The sequence below is a fragment of the Nannospalax galili genome, unplaced genomic scaffold (assembly GCF_000622305.1).
Source record: "Nannospalax galili isolate Female #2095 unplaced genomic scaffold, S.galili_v1.0 scaffold1055, whole genome shotgun sequence".
Taxonomy (NCBI): Eukaryota; Metazoa; Chordata; class Mammalia; order Rodentia; family Spalacidae; genus Nannospalax; species Nannospalax galili.
Genome location: NW_008337140.1, coordinates 896,804 through 917,573, shown reverse-complemented (window position 1 = coordinate 917,573; position 20,770 = coordinate 896,804). Strand labels below are relative to the sequence as shown.

General features: G+C 39.8%; 1 protein-coding gene across 3 annotated transcripts in view; it reads right to left on the bottom strand.

Moving 5' to 3' along the window:
• Positions 1-20,770, bottom strand: part of Ago3 (argonaute RISC catalytic component 3) — a 134,593-nt gene that overhangs the window by 16,955 nt on the left and 96,868 nt on the right. For all 3 annotated transcript variants that reach the window (XM_008832122.3, XM_029563129.1, XM_029563130.1), the window contains 8 exons: positions 17,609-17,696; positions 17,339-17,486; positions 16,671-16,790; positions 13,719-13,841; positions 12,241-12,374; positions 10,506-10,690; positions 6,498-6,657; positions 3,063-3,153 (listed from right to left, as the gene is read on the bottom strand). In XM_008832122.3, the coding sequence (XP_008830344.1) occupies positions 3,063-3,153; positions 6,498-6,657; positions 10,506-10,690; positions 12,241-12,374; positions 13,719-13,841; positions 16,671-16,790; positions 17,339-17,486; positions 17,609-17,696 (1,049 nt within the window). The remainder of the gene's footprint in view (positions 1-3,062; positions 3,154-6,497; positions 6,658-10,505; positions 10,691-12,240; positions 12,375-13,718; positions 13,842-16,670; positions 16,791-17,338; positions 17,487-17,608; positions 17,697-20,770) is intronic.

Genomic DNA, 20,770 nt, shown 5'->3' with positions numbered 1-20,770 from the left:
GTCAGCCACTGTGTGGGTGTTGGGAACTGAATCTGGGTCCTGTGCAAGAGCAGCCAGCACTCTTGACCACTGAGCCATCTCTCCAGCCCCCTCATTTTTTTTCTGTGTCTTATTTTATACTGCTATATGTTTGGAGCAAAGGAGACTTCAAAGCATGAACTTATAACATTAATATGGGATCACAGTCTAAGTTGGTCATTCTTCCTATCTACTCTCTTTCTTCCAACATAGTCTATATCAAAGAAATGCTTCAAAAATAGTTCATCTTAGCACAGTTGTCCACACCTGTAGTCCCATTTATTTGGGAGGTTAAGGTGGCAGGATTACTTGAGTCTAGGAGTTCAAGACCAGTCTGAGAATTGAACCTGGGTCCTCTGCAAGAGCAGCCAGTGCTCTTAACCACTGAGCCATCTCTCTAGTCCCGTCTTTCTTTCCATTTTAGAAAAACGAGACAAGGTCTAGCTGTCTTATATGTAGTAAAGGTTGTTCTGGAACTTACCACCTGCATAGGTTGGCCTCGATGTAGTGATAAGCAGCTTCTCAAGTACTGTGACTGCAGTGTGAGCCACCACACCTAGCTTTAATTTTCTTTACTAATGAACACAGCTTTGGAATTTTTAGGCGAAAAATTTACTATTATTGTTATTTTAAGAATAAATAAGCTTTGTTTGACTGAACAAAATTCAGGTAAATAGTATTATAAATAATGCAATAAAATTAAAATGTTTTGTAACTTAATTTGTTGTTTTTTGAGTTAGGGTCTTGCTGGGTAGTCTAGGCTGGCGTCAAACTTACTATTTGCCTGTTTTGGCCTCATGAGGACTTGGATCCTGTGAGATACCATGTCCACCTGCTGTTTAGTTTCTGAAATTTATCAAGCATTTTTCAAATATACTGGCATTTAAAAAATAGTTGCATTTGTTAAATTCAAGTGATTTTCAATATGAGTAAAATATCACAGACTTTTTGAAGTTTTTTTTTTTTTTTTTTTTTTTTAACACTTTTACAATTTTATTAGAATTTTAAAGAAAAAGAAATCCTCAGGGCAGGGGAGTTGGTAATCTAGGCAGCTGCCTTGAGGGGGAGGTCAGACACGTGGCTGACTGGCAGCCACATGGCTGGAAGAAGGAAGCTTTAGAGAAAGCAAGCAATATAAGATGCTAGGGACAGCCCAAAGCCTTAAAGCAAGCATGATTAGTAAGGAAGGCAACTCACAGACTATGTGGCTGTAGCTAGGAAGTTCTGCCGGCTTTTTGAAGTTTTTAAGAAAAAGCAGATACAGAAAGTTTATAGTTTTACAGGTGAGTAAAGATATACTAGGAGTTAGGAGTGGCAGTATTAAAGAGCTCTAGTGTGGGAAGTGTTGAATTGGTGAAAACGGAACTTTTTTTTTTGGTCTTTTTGAAATAGGGTTTCTCTGTAGCCCCAGCTGTCCTGGAACTCACTATGTAGACCAACCTGGCCTTGAACTTACAGAGATACACCTGCCTCTGCCTCCCAAGTGCTGGGACTACAGGTGTGCACCACCACACCTGGCAAAAATGGAATATTTTTAAGAAATGTTTATTTATATGTATGCCTGTGTGTCTGTGTATGGTGTGTGTGTGTGTGTGTGTGTGTGCATGCGTGTGTGTGCGCCTGCCTGTGCCTGTGCTGTGTGTGTTGGTGCCCAAAGAGACAGAAGAGGGCACTGGATTCCTTAGAGCTATAGTTACAGACATTGGTGAGCTGCCTGATGTGGGTGCTGGGGGCCGAACTCCAGTCCTCTGAAAGAGTAACAAGTGCTCTTAACTGCTGAGCCATCACTATAGCCCTGTGAAACATATTTTATATTGAAAAAAGCAATCCACTAAGCTTATATGCAATATATCTTTCTGCAACAAATATTGAAAATATATCAACTCTTTGGACTACAAAGAATAACCAAAAATGTACAATCATAGAAAGACCAAGTAGGCAAATTAAAATAGAATATAGATTTGAGTAATAAAGTTAAAAGTTTTGGGGGCTGGAGAGATGGCTCAGCGGTTAAGAACTCCGGTTGTTCTTGTCGAAGACCTGGGTTCGAATCCCAGCACCCACATGGCAGCTAACAACTGTCCTAACTCCAGTTCCAGGGGATCCGACAGCCTCTTCTCTCCTCCGTGGGCATTGCATGACACAGGTGCACTTACCTACACGCAGGCATAACACTCATACACATAAAATAAAAATAATAAATAAAATTTTTTTAAAAAGCTAAAAGTTTTGATTTAACAGATTTATGGAGTTTGTATCTCCCAAACCAGAGTAATAACTCTTTGTAAAAGTTCCCAAACCTAAAGAATATTTATGAAAGTTGAATAAAAGAAAACCATTAAAGAACTGCAAAAATTAAACACAAAAAATTCCAAATCCTTCAATCAATAAATGGGGTAATGAACTCAGACAATTCTCAAAAGAATGAATACAGGGTCAGTGGGATGGCTCAGTGAGTAAAGGTGCATGCAGCCAAGTCTAAGAACCTGAATTCGATCCTGGGAACCACATGATAGGAGAGAATCAACTCCTACAAGGTGTCTTCTGGTCTCTACATGCACCATGTGGCACATGAGCATGCACATACACACAATAAATAAATTTAATAATAAAAAGTAATGTGGTACATATTCACAATGGAATTTTATGCAGCTGTAAAGAAAAACGAAATCATGACATGTGTAGCAAAATAGATAGAACTGGAAGTCATTATGTTAAATACGCCAGTGTCAGAAAGACAACTACCACATGCTTTCTCTCATATGTAGAACCTAAATTTGAAATGGAGGGGGTAACAGATTACACTGAAACAGCAGATGGGGAGATAGGGGGAACCAGCTGGGGGGGAATACTGCAGAGGGCAACGGGGGAGGAGAATGATTGAGAATGGCACATAAATATGAAGATGCCACGATGACACCTAATACTTGGTATCAAACCTAAAAAAATTATAAAAAGGAAAGTATCATTAAATTTCAAAAAGCTGAAATAAAAATGCTGCTATTGATCTAAACTTCAGAAAAAACTTGCCTAATGATACTCACAGCAGCAATCGAAGGCTTCTTTCCATCACCAGCAGGTGGATGAGTGACATCTGCTCCCAAAAAGATCACTGGTTGCTGGAATACAGAAGGTCTTAAACACATTTTTTAAAGGGTTAGATAATGCACGGGTTTCATCATCTATTTATCTGCTTCACACGACTGCAATATAATAGCAAGTCATTGACAGTACAGAGGAAGCCCCACACAGAGAGCTTCATAGACCTGAACTACTGACTGACTCTTAATTCATGAATCTCTTCTGGTCAATGAAATAAAAGCTGTTACAGCTCTTTCTGATGACTTGTGAGAACTTTCATGCAACTGTTTATCAAGTTCTTTACCCCATTTATTGATTGGAGGACTTAGAATTTTTTGTGTTTCATTTTTGTGGTTCTTTAATGATTTTCTTATAGCAAATTTCATAAATGTTCTCTAGGTTTGGGAATTTTTGCAAAGAGTTATTATTCTGGTTTGGGAGATACAAACTCCATATATCAGTTAAATCAAAACTTCATTACTCAAATCTATATTCTATTTTAATTTGCCTACTTGGTCTTTCTATGATTGTGTAACTTTAAATAGTGGTGCTAGGGCTGCAAGAGACAACTGATGCTAGTGTTCTCTGTAATGGGGACAAAGTGATAAACTTCTTCATAGTATTCCTCCCAAGTGCTGGGATTAAAGGCATGCACCACCACACCTGGCATCCCATCAATTTTTACTCATTAAAAAAAAATCTCCTCACATCTTAAGTTTCTGTAACCCCTTAAGGATAAAAATGATAATTAAAAAATTTTTTTTGGACTTTTTGAGACAGGGTCTCCCTGTAGCCCCAGCTGGCCTGGAAGTTGCTATGGAGACCAGGCTGACCTTGAACTCACAGATATCCATCTGCCTCTGCCTCCCCAGTGCTGGGACTAAAGGCATGCATCACTATGCCTGGCCTCATTAAACTTCTGACTTTAATTTTAGTCTTTTTAGACTTTAGATATGGATTATGGGAGTCTACTACTCCCTAATTCCCTAGCCCAAAGATATTTGGGTACATATTTAATAATCATAAAATAGCTAATACTTTCTTTTAAAACTTCATCCTTTAAAATCGAAAGAATTCTTAGAGAATTTAGTCAACAAGTTTACAAACTATCTCGTTTATGAATTTCATAAATTCCCTGTTTAATAGGGATAGGAAGGGAGAGGATGATATGGAAAAACAGGATCAGACACACATGGGCCAGTTCTTAGTCTAATGAATATTTATGGTACATATAGTCAAGATACCTAACTTTTTTAGTCCTATTTGATTCAGCTATTATGAACCTGTTGTTCAAATCTCCAAACTGCCCTTTCCTCAGTGATCTGTATAATCAGCCACTTTTTGTTTCCTGCTTATGTTGCTGCATACTTCTAAGAGCTGATGCTGCTTTCTCCACCAGCTACATAGCTGCTTTTCCTCCCTCATAATCTCAGCAAGTAGCCAGGTTGAAGACGACTAGCAAATAAAAAGAAAGTCCTTTAAGCTGGGCTCTCTAGTGAGAAGCAAATTTTGCAGTACCATATGACTAGGCAAAAACGGTATGTTGCACACTGGTCAGAGGGGCTTAAAGAACAGTTTTTGCTCCCTGCCCTCCAAGGTCGACTAAGTTCCAGCAGACTATGAAGCATCTCTCAAAATGTCCTGTAACTGTGGTGAGTCACCTGTCCTCTTGTTCAGGGAGGCCATGACATAGAGGTAACATTTCCTCCATGCTTCCAAGTGAAGCTAGCCATGGTCGAGCAGGACCTTTAACTTATATTCACATAGGCAAAACTGGTAAAAGAAAGGAGCCAGGGGCTGTTTCCAACCCCATATGACCCCTGAGGAACAGGTCCTCAAATGACCTTAAGAATAAAAATAAATTGGTTTATCTAGGCCAACTGTATGACCTTAAACACCAAAATGAAAGTATAACCAAAGATTAAAGGGGCCAATATAAGTTTTTAAGAGTCCATATGTTTAGCTAAAGGCTACATAAGAAGCAACAATGTTAGATAGGAGATACCTTCTTTTGAGTTGTTGGCCAGGTTGGCCAAAGGGACTCCGAGACAGTAACCCAGCACAGAACTGGGAAAATGAACAGCAGACCCCAATATTATCTAAAGGAACGTTGGCAACTGATTGCTGCTAGATGGGGAAGAGCTGATCTTCCTAAAACAAGGGACTCTAGATAGGCTGACTAGACTCAGTGGATGGACTAGCACAGGGAAACGGCTGGGGGCACTGATAACACAGTGGCCGGTAACAGGGATGACAGAGTATATGGGCTCCAGTGGGGGTTGGGGGAGGCCTTAAGAGGGTGCCATTTGGGATGTGGGTATAAAGACGAATAAGATTGTTTGGGATGTTCTGTATGAAATACACACACAAAAAAATCAATACATTTTTAAAAAGGAAAAAAAGGGAAAAAAAGGCAATATGTATGGTTTGCAAGATGTGATTCTGTGTATGTCCTAGTTTGTTTCTTCATTGCTGTGACAAAACACTCTGTCCACTACCAACTTGGGGAGGAAAGGGTTTATTCAGCTTATATCTCCTGGGTCACAGTTCATCAGGGAGCCCAAGGTAGGCACTCAGGGCAGGAACCTAGAGGCAGGAGCTGGAGCACAGGCCATGGAGGAGTGCTGCTTACTGGCTTGCTCCCCTGGGCCCTGCTCAGCCTGCTTTCTTATGCAACACAGGCCCACCTGCCCAGGGGTGGCACCACCCACAGTGGGCTGGGCCCTCCCACATCACTCAGCAATCAAGAAGGTGCCCCATGGACATGGCCACAGGCCAGTCCAATGAAGGCAATTCCCCAATTGAGGCTCCCTCAACCCAGGTGTGTCAAGTTGACTCTAAAGCTAGCCAGCACAGTGTATGTGAGTGCAGATGCCCATGGAGTACAGAAGAGGGTGTCAGGATTCCCTGAAACCAGAGTTACAGGTGGTTGTGAGCCACTCGATGTGAGTGCTGGGAACCAAAATTAGGTTTTCTGCAAGAGCAGTGCTTGCTCTTAATCCCTGAGCCATCTCGCCAGCCCCGAGAATCTCATAATCTTGATAAATTGTCTATATAGCCCATGGCAAGAATCACTAAGGTTATGTTTAATATATTTTTAAAAACATTTATTATTTTTATTTTAAGTGTACGAGTACGAGCCTGCATGCATGTGAGTGCACCCATGTCGTGCAATGCCGTGGAAGTCAGAAGAGGGCTTCAGATTCCCCTGGAACTGGTTCGTAGCTGCCATGTGGGTGCTGGGAATCGAACCTGGGTCTCTACAAGAGCAGTCAGTGCTCTTAACCACTGAGTCATCTCTCCAGCCCCTATGTCTAATATCTTATAGTAGTTAAATATGGCCATATGTAAAAAAACAAAGATATGAAAAATATTAATTTTAAAAATAAATAGCTTACCTTTGATGAGGTACAAGAATATTATTGATTCCTCCAAGTTTAACATTTATCTTTAGACACAAGTTTGAGAGAGTTTGAGGAGATGTTTTCATTACGTTCTTGACTTGCACACACTGTGTGGCCATACCCAGAAGTGTATCTCCTACACGTTTCACTTCCGCTGTGGACCAAATGCAAAGGACCCTAGTTAGAAAAAATACCTGAAAATAAATTACTTACTGAAAATAAAGCTACATGGGATCTCCCTTGAAATATATCATCATATTATAGGACACCCACAATTATACCAATGCTAAAATAATGCTACTAAAAATGCCTTGAAAATTTAAGTATTTAGTTATAATTTTTTAGTTGGCTTCTTTGCATATAAAAAGTATATTTTTAGGTTGGGTGTGGTGGCACACGCCTTTAATCCCAGCACTTGGGAGGCAGAGGCAGATGGAGCTTTGTGAGTTCAAGGCCAGCCTGGTCTACATAGTGAGTTCCAGGACAGCTGGGGCTACAGGGAGACCCTGTCTCAAAAATACCAAAAAAAAAAAATTGTATTTACTCTTGGCAAAGTGTGGAAAGTGGGGCATGAGAAGAGACACAAGTAGAAAGAAGAAAATGAACAGTCCTGGTGGGGATTTGAAGTAACAGGAAAACTGATGAAAGCAGCACTGGAAGAGCTTTATAAAATGGGGTGGGAAGGCCACGAGGGAAGCCGGACTTAAGACTTCTGCTGCTTCCTGACATGTGCACTTCGGTTACCTTCCCCTCTGATTGCAGACATCTGGAAGGACCTAAACAACCAGAGGATTATATTCTGCCCGGAGGCTGTAGATATAGCTTGCAACATTACTAGGCTCATTGTAGGGACCGATCTATTCTGCTTCTACTCCCTTTTCTATTGGTCTGGAAGAAACCAAGACATCTTTCAAAAGGCAAAAAGATAAACATATCAAGATATCCTGATCAGGAAATATTAATTCAACAAAGAAACGAAACAGAGGAACTCTAAATGCACATTGCTGAGTGAAGAAGCCAATTTGAAAGACTAAGTGTTGCATGACTGCAACTCTGTGACATTCTAGAAAAAGCAAAACTATAGAGATATTGCAGAAATCAGCAGCTTTAAGGATTCATGGGGAAGATGAACAGAGGATTTTAGAAGCAATGAAACTATTATGTGTGATACTGTAATAATGGATACCTGACATTATGTATTTGTCAGACCCATACAAGTGTACAAGATGAACAGTTAATTTTTATTCTTTTTTTGGAGACAGAGTCTACGTAGATCAGGCTGGCCTCAACTCACAGAGATCCACCTGCCTCTGCCTCCGAAGTACTGGGACTAAAGGCATGTGTCACCCACCATGCCTGGCCATGAACAATGAACTTCAATGTAAACTGTGGACAACACATTAATAACAGTATGTGAATATTGTTGGCTCATTAAATGCACCACATTAAGGAAAGAGGTTTATAGCTGTGCAGGACAAACTGTATGCAAAGGAAAATAGCATATTGGAACTCAATACTATCTCATTTTTCTACAAATCTAAAATCATTCTAGTATTAATTTTTGTACATGTATGTGTGTTTACATGTTCATATGTGTGCATGTGTGTGCATGTGTGCAAGCAGGCCAGGGTAAATCTTGGATGTCATTCATCAGGAGATGTCTTCTTTGTTTCTGTTGGAAGCAGGGCAGAGGCTGGATTGGAGGGAAATGAATGGGGCAAGAAAACCAGTTTAAAGACCATGGAAATACTTTGCTCCCAACAAAAGTGTTATGAAAGTGTGTGTTTGTTCAAATCTTTGTCAATAATAAGTCTTATCATTGTTGATAAAATTAACTTGCTGTAGTTAATATTTCTCTCGTGATTAGTAACACTGAGCAACTTCTTTTTTTCAGTGCAGGGGACTGAATCTAAGTTCTTGCGCATGCTTGGCAAGTGCTTTACTGATGAGCTTCATCCACAGTATAAATTACTTTGAATAGGCTTTTGAATTTGAAATACTGAATTCCAGACTAAGGACACATGTTTAGGGGCTGGAGGATATAGCTTAGTTGGTAGAATGCTTACCTACCATGCACGAAGCCCTGGATTTGATCCCCAGCACTGTAAACATCACCAAGCATGGTGGTGCATACCTAAAGTCCTAGCACTTAGGAGATGAAGAAAAGAGGATCAGAAGTTCCAGTTTATCTTCAGCTACATAGCCTGGGCTACAGACCATGTCTCAAAAAAAGTTAATAAATTAATAATTTAGTTAATTAAAACAAAATGAAAGACTAGAAAAAATTGCCTTTATTAAACCAATCCATTTAATTTTACCCAATAACAAGCTAGTATTTACTGCATTCTGTTGATTTTAACTTTAGTACATTTGCGACACACATAATTTAATTTTTATGTGGTTATATCTATTAATTTTCCTTTGTCATTTATTCTTTTTTTTTTTTTTGCTTTTGATGGTAAGGGATCAATTCATGACCAAGCACTCCCCCAATGAACTATAGCCTCAGATCCCTTCTGATATTTCCTTTTCTTTTTTGTGTGTGCATGTATATTCATGTATGTGCAGGTGTGCAAGTACATGTGGAAGCCAGAAGTGGATGCCAAATGTCTTCTTCAATCATTTTCCATCTGTTTTTTGAGAAAGGTCTCTCACTGAACCTGGAGTTCATCAATTTGGCTAGACTGGCTGGCCAGGAAGCGAGATCCTTCTGTTTCTGTCTCCCCAGTGCTAGGATTACAGGTGTACGCTACTGTGTACTTTATACCGAATCTTCCCAGCTCCACTTTTGTCATTGCTAAGATGTAATAATTTTACTACATTCCGTGGTTTGAAAGTTATGGTTCCTTTACTTTTTCCATGACTCAAGGACATTTATCTTATTAATCTCAAAAAGCTTTACTTTGTTTACAGTCACATAAGGTTAGGTATTAGTATTTTAGTTCCACAGATGAGAAAACTAAAGCTTAATATGATTAAGTAATTCAGCCACAAGACATCAGTAGCACAACTGGCAATATCTGAATATTAAGCAACACTCTCATCTCCAGAGTCTGTGCTTGTAACCTGTGGCACTATATTTCTACTGAAATTAGCAGAGTTACCAGGCTCGTTGTAGGGACCTTTTTGGTCTTTCCTTTTGGTCTTTTTGAGAGAGGGTCTCCTGAAGCCCCAGCTGGCCTTGAACTCACAGAAATCCTCCTGCCTCTGCCTTCCAAGTGCTGTGATTAAGGGCATGCACCACCACGCCCAACTTCCAATGCCATTTTTATTGCACATTTCTTCCCTTAACCTTGTCTTATGATACTTCTCTTAGTTATTGAAACCGTTGGATTCCCTGGAACTGGTGTTACGTATGGTTGTCAGCCCTCTTGTGGGTGCTGGGAACTGAACCCCAGGTCCTTTGCAAGAGCAGCCAATACTCTTAACAACTGAGTTGTCTCTCCAGTCCCTTCTCAGGGTCTTTTCATGAACTATTTAGTTTTCAGGGTTTTTTTTTTTTTTTTTTGGTTTTTTTGAGACAGGGTCTCCCTGTAGCAACAGCTGGCTTGGAACTCACTATGTAGAACAGGTTGGCCTTGATCTCACAGAGATCCAAATGCCTCTACTAGGATTAAAGGCATGCACCACCACATCCAGCTAGCTTACAGTTTTGTCTTAAATTAACAACACATGAATATTATAGTATAAAATATGCTTTAGATTTGAAAATTTTAGGATGCATAATCCTAAAACCAGTATCAAATACATGAAGAAAAAAAACATAGTATCTTTGTCGTTGTTGCAGTGCTGGAGCTCAAACCCAGGTCCTTGTGCATGTTAGGTAAGTGTACCCTCACTCCCTTGAAAAATGTAGTTTCAAAATATCCTTACCACTCAGGCACGGTGGTGTACACTTAAGAGGCAGAAGCAGGCAGATTGCTGTGAGACTGAGGCCGGTCTGGGATGTTCTACATAATGAATTCCCTTCTTAAAACAAAATAAACAAAAAGATATCCTTACCATACACAGGTGTCTTCCCTGGCAGGATGACGATAATAAGTTGTAATCCAGAATATGTATTCTTGAGATGTCGGAACATGGGCTCCACACTGTCTGCCCCCTGTGCATACTTGCAGAAGCATGGCTGACCTTGGATGGGCATTCCTGCATCCTTGGAAATCTTACGCAGCTGGTCTGTGAAACCTCTAAAGAAAGGGAAATGACTAAGTATAAAACCTTTGTCTAGACATCAAAATGTCATGGTGTTTGAGAAAACAAAATATTTTGTCTATTTTTGTGTGTAGTGTTGAGAACTGGAACCGGGGTCTGTGCATGTTAGGCAACTGCTCTACCACTGAGCTATATCTTCAGCTTCAAACCTACACAGTAATAAGTTTGAGAAAGAAACAGAGGATGAAGCAAAGGTTTATGTGATTTCTCACTATATAAAAGGCCACTAGATTACTGATGTTAAAGGCAACAGTGGGGGCCAATAATCTATAGTAGTCTCCCTTTATCCTGCCTCAGGGAATATGTTCAAAGATTCACCAGTGGGGCTGGGAAGATGAGTCAGTAGGTAAAACACTTGCCATACAAGCAGGAGGACCTAAGTTTTACCACCCAGGACTCATGTAAAAAGCTGTATCTGTACATGCCTATAATGCTAGCACTGGGGAGGTAGAGACTGGAGGATCCCCGGGGCTTGTTGGCCAGCCAGTCTAACTGAATGAGTTCCAGACTAAGCAAGGTGCCCTGACTCAAAAAACAAGGTGTGGCCAGGCCTGGTGGAGCATGCCTTTAATCCCAGCACTCGGGAGGCAGAGGCAGGTGGAGTTCTGTGAGTTTGAGGCCAACCTGGTCTACATAGTGAGTTCCAGGCCAACTGGGCTACAGGGAGACCCTATCTCAAAGAGACAAAAACAAAACAGAACAACAACAACCCCTCCCCCAAAACCCCCAAAAACCCAAGGCAGAGGTGATTGAAGAAGATACCCAACATTGCTTCTGGCTTCCACATGCATGTACACATCTGCATATGAACACATATACACATGTATACACACATATATAAACAAAGAACACTTCCCGTGGATGTTTGAAAACTAGACCCTAAAATTTAATGCTGTTTTATACCTTAACTAAGCACATACACATGAGTATAACTTTTGAAGTCTGAGGTACAAGAGCAAAATAAGCACACATTTCTTCTTTTTTACAATATCAAGAATAGAATAGTCATTTTTATGGCACATCTTTGAAACTTCAGCATGCAATTTTTTTCTTCCCTTATTGAGAGTTTTTAGCTTTTCACTTAAATAACTCAGTGAGCTATAGGCCAAAGAGATCCTGTGTCAAATATAATGTGGATAGTGTCCTAACACACGTGTGCACACACACGCATACACACACACACTCACGCACGCAAGTTGTTTCACAGGTTGTCCTTGAACTTATGATCCTCCTGCCTCAGCCTCCCAAGCAACTGCAATTATAAGTGAGCCCAGCTGGATGGAAAAAACAATTTTAAAGGTTTAGTGATCAAATATATTACACAGAGGCAACCTTTGTTAGAATATGAGCAATTTAAAATCGAAACACAGGGGTAGGGGTGTAGCTCAGTGATACAGCATATTGAGCATATTGCATACACAAGGTCCTGGGTTCATCCCCACTCCCACACATACACACACACACACACACACACACACAATACAAACAGGAACGGTCCCCAAAACAAAGCAACTAAACACCTTACTTCAATATTTCTTCTCTGCACTGCCTCTGTGTAGCGAAACAAGCTATAGCCCACATTTTGATTTCAACTCCCGTGTGAAATTGTTTTCCTCGCATATCCCATACTCCGTGGCTTGGTGTTGCTACTGTCCGATTCTATAAGAGAAAGAAAAAGATGGTAAAAGGAACAAAACATTTAAATAGACAATGCATTTCAATGAGCTAAAATATGCATTTCAAATTGCTGAGGTGATATATACATATATATATATTTTATTATTGTGGGGCTCGAGAAATAACTCGGTGGTTAAGAGCACTTACTGTTCTTCCAGAGGACCCAGGTTCAGTTTTCAGAATCCATGTAGTGGCTAACAACCATATGTAACTCCAGTTCCATATGATCTTACTCCCTCTTCTGACCTCTCTAGGCACTGCATGGTATGGGTGCACTTACATACATGCAGGCAAAACACTCATGCGCACAAAAATTTTAAAAATTACATTTATTCATTGTGTGTGCATGTGTGCTATGGCACATGTGTCTGATTTTTTGTGTGTTTGTTTTTGAGACAGGGTCTCACTGTAGCCCCAGCTGGGCTGGAACTCACTATGTAGACCAGGCTGGCCTTGATCCACCTGCCTCCCAAGAGCTGGGATTAAAGTGTGTACCACCAGGCCCAGCTTGTAGTTTTGTTTTGTTTTTTCCTTTGAGACAGGGTCATTGTGAAGCCCTAGCCAGGCTGGAATTCACCATGTAAACCAGGCTGGCCTCGAACTCACAGAGATCCACCTGCCTCTGCTGCCAGAATTAAAGACCTGTGCCACCACACTCAGCTTGAACTGATCTATTTTGAATATCCTATGTGGGACTTTTAAAATCAGTATTATTTATACTTTTAAGACTAAAAAAACACAACAAAAATTACACTAAACTCAGAGTTTGGTAAGATGATTCAGCAGGTAAAGATGATGCCTGCCAAGCCTGATAACCTGAATTTGATCCCATAGAACCCACATAGTGGAAGGAGAGAACCAACTCCCTCAAGTTATCCTCTGATTTCTACATGCCTACTGTGGCATGCATGTGAGCATGTACACATGTGTGTGTGCATACATACACACACAGAGTAAACAAATAAATAAATGTAAAAAATTATACTAAACTGAGCTGGGCATGCTGGTGCATGTCTTTAATCCAAGCACTTGGGAGGCAGAGGTAGCCGGATCTCTGAGCAAGGGCCAGTTTGGTGTACATAGTGAGTTCCAGGTCAGCTGTGGCTACAGTGAGATACTGTCTCAAAAAAGATCATTATATAAATATTATATATATGTATATATATACATATACATATACATATAAACTGAAATAAAGATACCTTGAAACAAAATACCCAGCATATTGTTGGAACAATGAAACAACAAGTAGAGACTTAGCGTACCCTTATCTCCATACTTAATAAATTATATGTGTATGATTAAAACATCACTGATAGGCTTTACCCGTCCTCCATACTGGAGCATAGGGGCTGGAAGCACTCGCCCAGTTACGTGGGCCATTTCATCCCGCACTTTAAATTGAAACTCCTGAACGAAAGGATCTGTTTCGTAATTTGCACTTCTTACCTAACAACAGAAAAAGAAATTGTCATTATTCTCAGACTTTCCCTAAATCACCTACTTTACTCATTAGATCCTCTTTTTCTTTCACTACGTCAACTGTGTTTGTAATAGGTTGCAACTAATGGTGCCCTAACTATAGAGTCAAAAATATTAATCTGGGGACCATGAGTCTTGGACTGTAGGAAATCTGTGAACCCTTTATAATTTATTTGAAGTTTAAATATTATTAGGTTGAATAATAAGGAATTTCAACTATATCTGACCCATGAAAATGATAATTTTAAATGATTAAACAATATTTAAGGAGAAGGAAATAACTCATCTAAAAAAAAGATAAGAACCCCTGATTGCATGAAACAATAAAATGCTTGGTTCCAATTAAGCATGTAGCTTAGTTGAAGACAGCTTTATGAGGCCTTTAGTCGATGTCCAGTACTACACAGGAAAAACTAAAACCAAAAACCTCTGATTATAAGGAGTCTAGGCACATAATACTAAAATTTGTTTTATATAAGGCTTGATAGGAAATACTAAAAAATTTTTTCTAGCTACTTTGTTTTACAATTTATGAGTTTGCTACAGTATTACCAGATAAATAGTACTATATTATAAATAAGTTTATTTAATGAAATATAGTAGAAACAGATAAAAAACTAGTATCAGTTGTAGGTTAAATTTTATGTAACATATGCACACATATAGTCAAAGAATACATCATTGTTCAGTATTATATATTACCATTATGCATGCTTATAACATACTTACTTGCTCTCTGGGTGACAAGGATACAAAAAGAAGGCAGTGTTCAAGTTTGAATAAAAAGTCCATTAAAAAAAAACTACATAATCATGGGGGCTGGAGAGATGGTTCAATGGTTAGAGAGCATACTCCAATTGAAGAGGACCCAAGTTTGATTCCCAGGACCCATATCAGGTGGCTTACAACTGTCTGCAACTCCAGCTCCAGGGGATCTGATGCCCTCTTCTGGCCTCTTCAAGCACCTATGTTCACATGCACATACCCCCACCACACAGACATATACACATGATTGAAAAATAAAAATAGCCGGGCGTGGTGGCGCATGCCTTTAATCCCAGCACTTGGGAGGCAGAGGCAGGCGGATCTCTGTGAGTTCAAGGCCGGCCTGGTCTACATACTGAGTTCCAGGACAGCTGGGGCTACAGGGAGACCCTGTCTCAAAAAAAAAAAAAAAAATCTTAAAAGCTCATATATTATCTAAATACTTAAAAACAACCTTCTGACAATAAGTAGGAAAAGTCACTTTTTTTTTTTTGTTTTTTTGAGACAGGGTCTCCCTGTAGCCCCTGCTGGAGTTACAGGCAGTTTTGGGTTGTGAGCTGCCTGATATGGGTGCCGGGAATTGAATGTGGGTCTACTCTTAGAGCAGCAAGCAATTTAACTACTGAGCCATCTTTCCTGCCCTAATCAACTTATTTAGTTATATTTAATTTTTAGAAATGGATAGATAAAATTATATGTTTTTATTTTAAAAAATTTTATTATAAAAGTAGTGTGTGATCTTTACAGAAAAATAAGGAAGAAGGACCAATGAGATGTCTCAGAGGGGAAAGCTTCTACCTCTAAGCCTGATGACTAGAGTTAGATCTTGGGTCCCACATGGAGGAAGGAGAGACTCCCACAATTGTCCTCTGACCTCCACATATATGTTGTAGCACATGTGTACCCACACACATATATACACACATGCACACACATATACACATAGAGAGAAATAAAATGTAATTTAAAAGAAAGATAATAAAAGTTCCTTATAATTCTATCACCTTAGCCTCCCAAGTGCTGGGATGACAGGTATGAACTATCAGGTTCTTTTCCTTTTGAGACACCCTGACTTGGAACTCTTACAGAGACAAGACTGGCCTGGAACAGAGATATATACCTGCCTCTGCCTCCTGCATGCGAGATTAAAAGTGTGTCACCACAGTTGTTTTTGTTTGTTTGTTTGTTTGTTTTAGAGACAGAGTATGTCTATGTAGCTCAGAAAGGCCTGAAACTCAGGGTTTAAATCTAGGGAACAGGCAGAGGCAGGCAGATCTCTGTGAGTTTGAGGCCATCCTGATCTACATAGCAAGTTCCAGGGGAGCTGGGGCTACAGGGAGATCCTGTCTCAAAAAAAAAAAAAATCTAGGGAAAAGGGGATTGCTAAACTCAGGGTGATCCCCCTGCCTCAGCCTCCTGAGAGCTGGGATTATAGGCGTGGGGTTTACAGTTGCCAGCCTGATATTGATAGCTAAAAAAACCTAAACTGTTAAGATTTTCAGTATTCCTCATTATAATACCCTGACTTTTCCCTTTTCTCCTTCTTTTAAGCAGAGGTTCAGTTAACTAAATTAAAACATTAGCTCTGATGAGTCTGTTCTCTAGATTTAATTAGTCTAGGGCTAAATTAGAAGGACCAAAGTCTTTTTATTTAACTTGCTAATGTTTACCCCTGTCCCACAGTACTAGATGATTCTATGATCTCTTTTAATCCTGACAATTCTTGAAACAGTAATCAGGTATTGGCTTGTAAGGATATGGTTTTTCAGTAGCTTATCCTAATACACTTTTTATTATTTTTTGAAATTTTATGTGTATGTGTGAATTGCCTGCATGTATGTAGGTGCACCCATGTCACGCAATGCCCAAGGAGGTCAGAAGAGGGTGTTAGATCCCCAGAAACTGACGTTATGGACAGTTGTTAGCTGCCATGTGGGTGCTGGTATTCGAACCTGGATCTTCTGCTAAGCCATCTCTCTAGCCCCCATCCTAATATACTTCAACTTCCCATTTCCAGGGTTACGTACTAACCAATCTGCTAATTTCCTCTTGTCTATCTGGTGCAGATCTTGCTGTTGCCTTAATCATAGTGGAAGTCTGATTGTCAGTTAGTTTCTTGATACATCGTTGCCCAGCCACAATATTGCAGACCTACAAATAGAAAACAATTTTATACTAGATGTATGTATTTTTGTCAGATCTTAATGCTAATCACATATGAAATAAAAAATTTAAATCTATTTCATTAAACCTCTTTTTAATATCATGTTAACTAAAAATAGTGAATAAATTACACATAATTAGGTAAAATGTATACAGGGTAAAAAGATTGAAAGAAGCATACCAAAATGCTACCTGTGCTAGGCCTATGGGTGAACTTTCTTCATACTATTTTACTTAATGAAAATTTAGAATGAACTCAAAGTTAAAAATGATTCAAATTCCAAAATAATTTTAATGTGAGACTATGAGATAAATTATAAGGCAACATGAAAAGCTGGGTGTGGTGGTGCATACTAGGGGGAGGGGAAGGGAAGAACTAGGCAGGTGCTGGGGGCTTGCTGACCGGCTAGTCTAGCCAAAACAGCAAGCTCCAGGTTCAGTGAGAGACCCTGGAGAGCATTAGAGCCCGATTCCCCCCCCCCCCCCCCCCCGAGTGATAAACAACAAGCTCTGCATAAACAGTGTTGAGACATTACTTCTAGTGGCAGGTATGTATGCTTCTGCTCCTGCCCCACTTGCAGACAGGGAAGGTGTGGGTACTTCAGTTGAAGAGTGTATTTTTCTCTGAAATACTGAGCTACAGTTCTTTCCACAGTTTGGCCATTTTCTAACTGTAATGGAAAGCTGGAAAAAGAAAAGCAGACATGAGCAACTCTTATACTACTATGAGCTAGCAAAATACCTGACCCGCTATTTAGAGTAAGTTGCCTCTTATTATTGCTGTGATAAACACGGGCTTTTCTTACGTTTGATGGCTGGCAGGCCTTCTTGTTACATTACAAACACGGTATTTCCGTCTCATTGCTCCACAATGAGTCACTTCAACCTTCAGACCTGTTCCCAACAAGAAAAATGGAGGTTACAGAAGTTCCATGAAAAATACTTATAAAACCTATACACTACTATAAAAACTCAACTTTGAGCAGACAGAAAAATCTATAATACAAGCAATGTGATATTAACAGGGAGTTTTATATGTAACATTGCTAATGCTTACAACCTTTATTTTGTTTTTTTGAGACAGGGTCTCACTATCCCTGGCTGTCCCGGACTCCTATGTAGATCAGGATGACCTCAAACTCACAGAGATCTATCTGCCTCTGCCTCCTGAGTGCTAGGATCAGAGGTGTATGGCATCACACCCAGCCAGTTACAATCTTGACCTTTCACTAGAGTGCAACCTAAATAATTCTTAATTAAAAAAAAATACTGATTAAAGCTGGGTATGGTAGTGCATGCCTTTAATTCTAGCACTTGGAAGGCAGAGGCAGGTGGATCTCTGTGACATCGAGGTCAGCTTGGTCTATGTAACATGTTCTAGGTCAGTTGGGGCCACAGGGAGATCCTGTCTCAAAAAAAAAAAATATATATATATATAGATTGATTGATTGATTGATTGTGTGTGTATAATGGGCGCATGTGTGGAAACTTGCAGGGCCTTACCAACTAAGTTGTCTCACCAGCCCTCCAAATAGCAATTTTTTTTTTTTTTTGTCTTTTAGAGACAGGGTCTCCCTGTAGCCCCAGCTGGCCTGGAACTCACTATGTAGACCAAGCTGGCCTCGAACTCACAAAGATCCACCTGCCTCTGCCTTCCAAGTGCTGGGATTAAAGGTGTGTGCCACCACGCCTGGCCAAATAGCAATTTTTAAAAAAATATTTTAAAATTTTATTTTATGTGTGAATGCCTGCATGTATGTATGTGCACTGCATGCATGTCTGTAGTGGCCAGAAGAGGGTGTCAGATCCCCTGGAACTAGAGTTATGGGTAGTTGTAAGCCACCATGTGGGTACTGGGAACTGAATTTGGGTTCTCTGCAAAAGCAGCCAGTGCTTTTAATCACTGAGTCATGTGTCTAATCCCACCTCCAAATAATTCTTACAATTAGGAGATCTCTATATTCTTTTGAAGTAACTGATCCCTTTGGGAATCTGATAAAAGCAATAAACTCTCAGAAAAATGCATACACATAATTTAGGAAATGATTTTAGACATTTCTGGATCTCTGTACTCCATTGTGATCCAAGGATTCCAGATCAATTCTAGAAAATAAAGAAATGGGTTTTAAATCCTTAGCTGGAAAAAAAAATTAAGGTACTAGGAATCTAACCCAGGGCATTGCGTATGTAGGCAAGTATCCTACCACTGAACTACATCCACCCTGCCATTTTCACTGCTGAGTTGGCCAGACTGGCCTTGAACGTGTCCTCCTGCCTCAGCCTTCCGGGTAAACAGGATTACAGGGGTGTACTTCTTGCCTGGCTATCAGCTGACATTCTTTGGGATGAATTTTTTAAAGTAGTGCTGGCAAATAGAATTTCCTGAGATGATGTTTTACGTTTGTGCTAATATGCTAATCATTAGTAATATGTGCTAAGTATTTGAAACACAGCTACTGTGCTGGGGAAAAATTTTTTTTTTGGTCTTTTTGAGACAGGGCCTCCCTGTTGCTCCAGCTGGCCTAGAACTCATTATGTAGACCAAGTTGGTCTTGAACTCACAGAGATCTGCCTGCCTCTGCCTCCCAAGTGCTGGGATTAAAGGTGTTTGCCACCACACCTGGCTGTGCTGAAAATTTAATTTAAGTAAGTTAAATTCAAATAGTTAACCAAACTAGTGGCTGCCATATTGGCCAGTGTAGTAACTTAGGGGTTGATAGACACAGGAGAACTGCTGTTCACAGAAAAGCCAATCTATTTCTAAAGTTTGGCCTAGACTCCAAAGAGTGAAAGCCTAAAAAGGGACAAATGGAAGATAATTTTTAATTTCTTTTCTTTTCTTTTTTTTTGGTCTTTTTGAGACAGGGTCTCCCTGTAGCCCCAGCTGTCCTGGAACTCACTATGTAGACCAGGCTGGCCTTGAACTCACAGAGATCCGCCTGCCTCTGCCTCCCGAGTGCTGGGATTTTTGTACCCCCTCTGAACCCTGGGACATTTGACAGAAATGTGTGTGTGTGTGTGTGTGTGTGTGTGTGTGTGTGTGTGTATGCGCGCTGCTGGGAGCATGTCCCAGCCTTTGCCCACACTAGGCAAGAACATCACCACTGAACTACACTCCTAGGCCCTAAGGAGACTTCTTCGATTGTTACAACTGGGGGTGTCACTGGCAGCTAGTGAGTGGAGGGTAGGGATACTCCTAAATAGTCTACAATGATCAGAACAGCACTTCCCAACCCAACAAAGAATTATCCAGCCCACCATGTCAAGAGTGCCACGGCTGAGTAACCCTACCACAGTATAATTTGGTTTCTTATCTAATTATTATTATACCAAACACAAAGTTCACTCATAGTGAACAAATTAAAATAGTAAGGGAATTTTCTTGAAAAGTATTCTTTTATCTTTTTGGTCCTTTTGAGACAGGGTCTCCCTGTAGCCCCGGCTGGCCTGGAACTCGCTATGTAGACCACGCTGGCCTTGAACTCACAGAGATCCACCTGCCTCTGCCTTCCAAGTACTGGGACTAAAGGTGTGTGCCACCACGCCAAGCTGAAAAGTATTCTTAATTAAAATTAAATCACTGAGAAGTAATTTTTTATAACATTTCTAAAGTTAAAATATCAAATTAGAGACTTTCTATGTCATTATATTATGAAGGAGGCCAGAAAACACAAAGAAGCAAGTATATAAAATAGTAAGTTTAGGTGAAAAACAGTAAAATAAGTTTGATGTTTGAACCATGTATTTATTTTCAAATCTTTCCCATGAATTAAAAAAATATTAAGAAGATTCTACATGCTTATAAAATAAGCTTTACCAAAAGTAAATTGGTACTTTTATATACATAAGGTACTTTTATTATACATTTTCCCCAATATTTCTGCTGTATAAGTACCATGAATTATTGAAGAAGCCACTCCAAAATTATTACTACATATTTAGAGGTAAGTTTAATGGGGATAAAAATC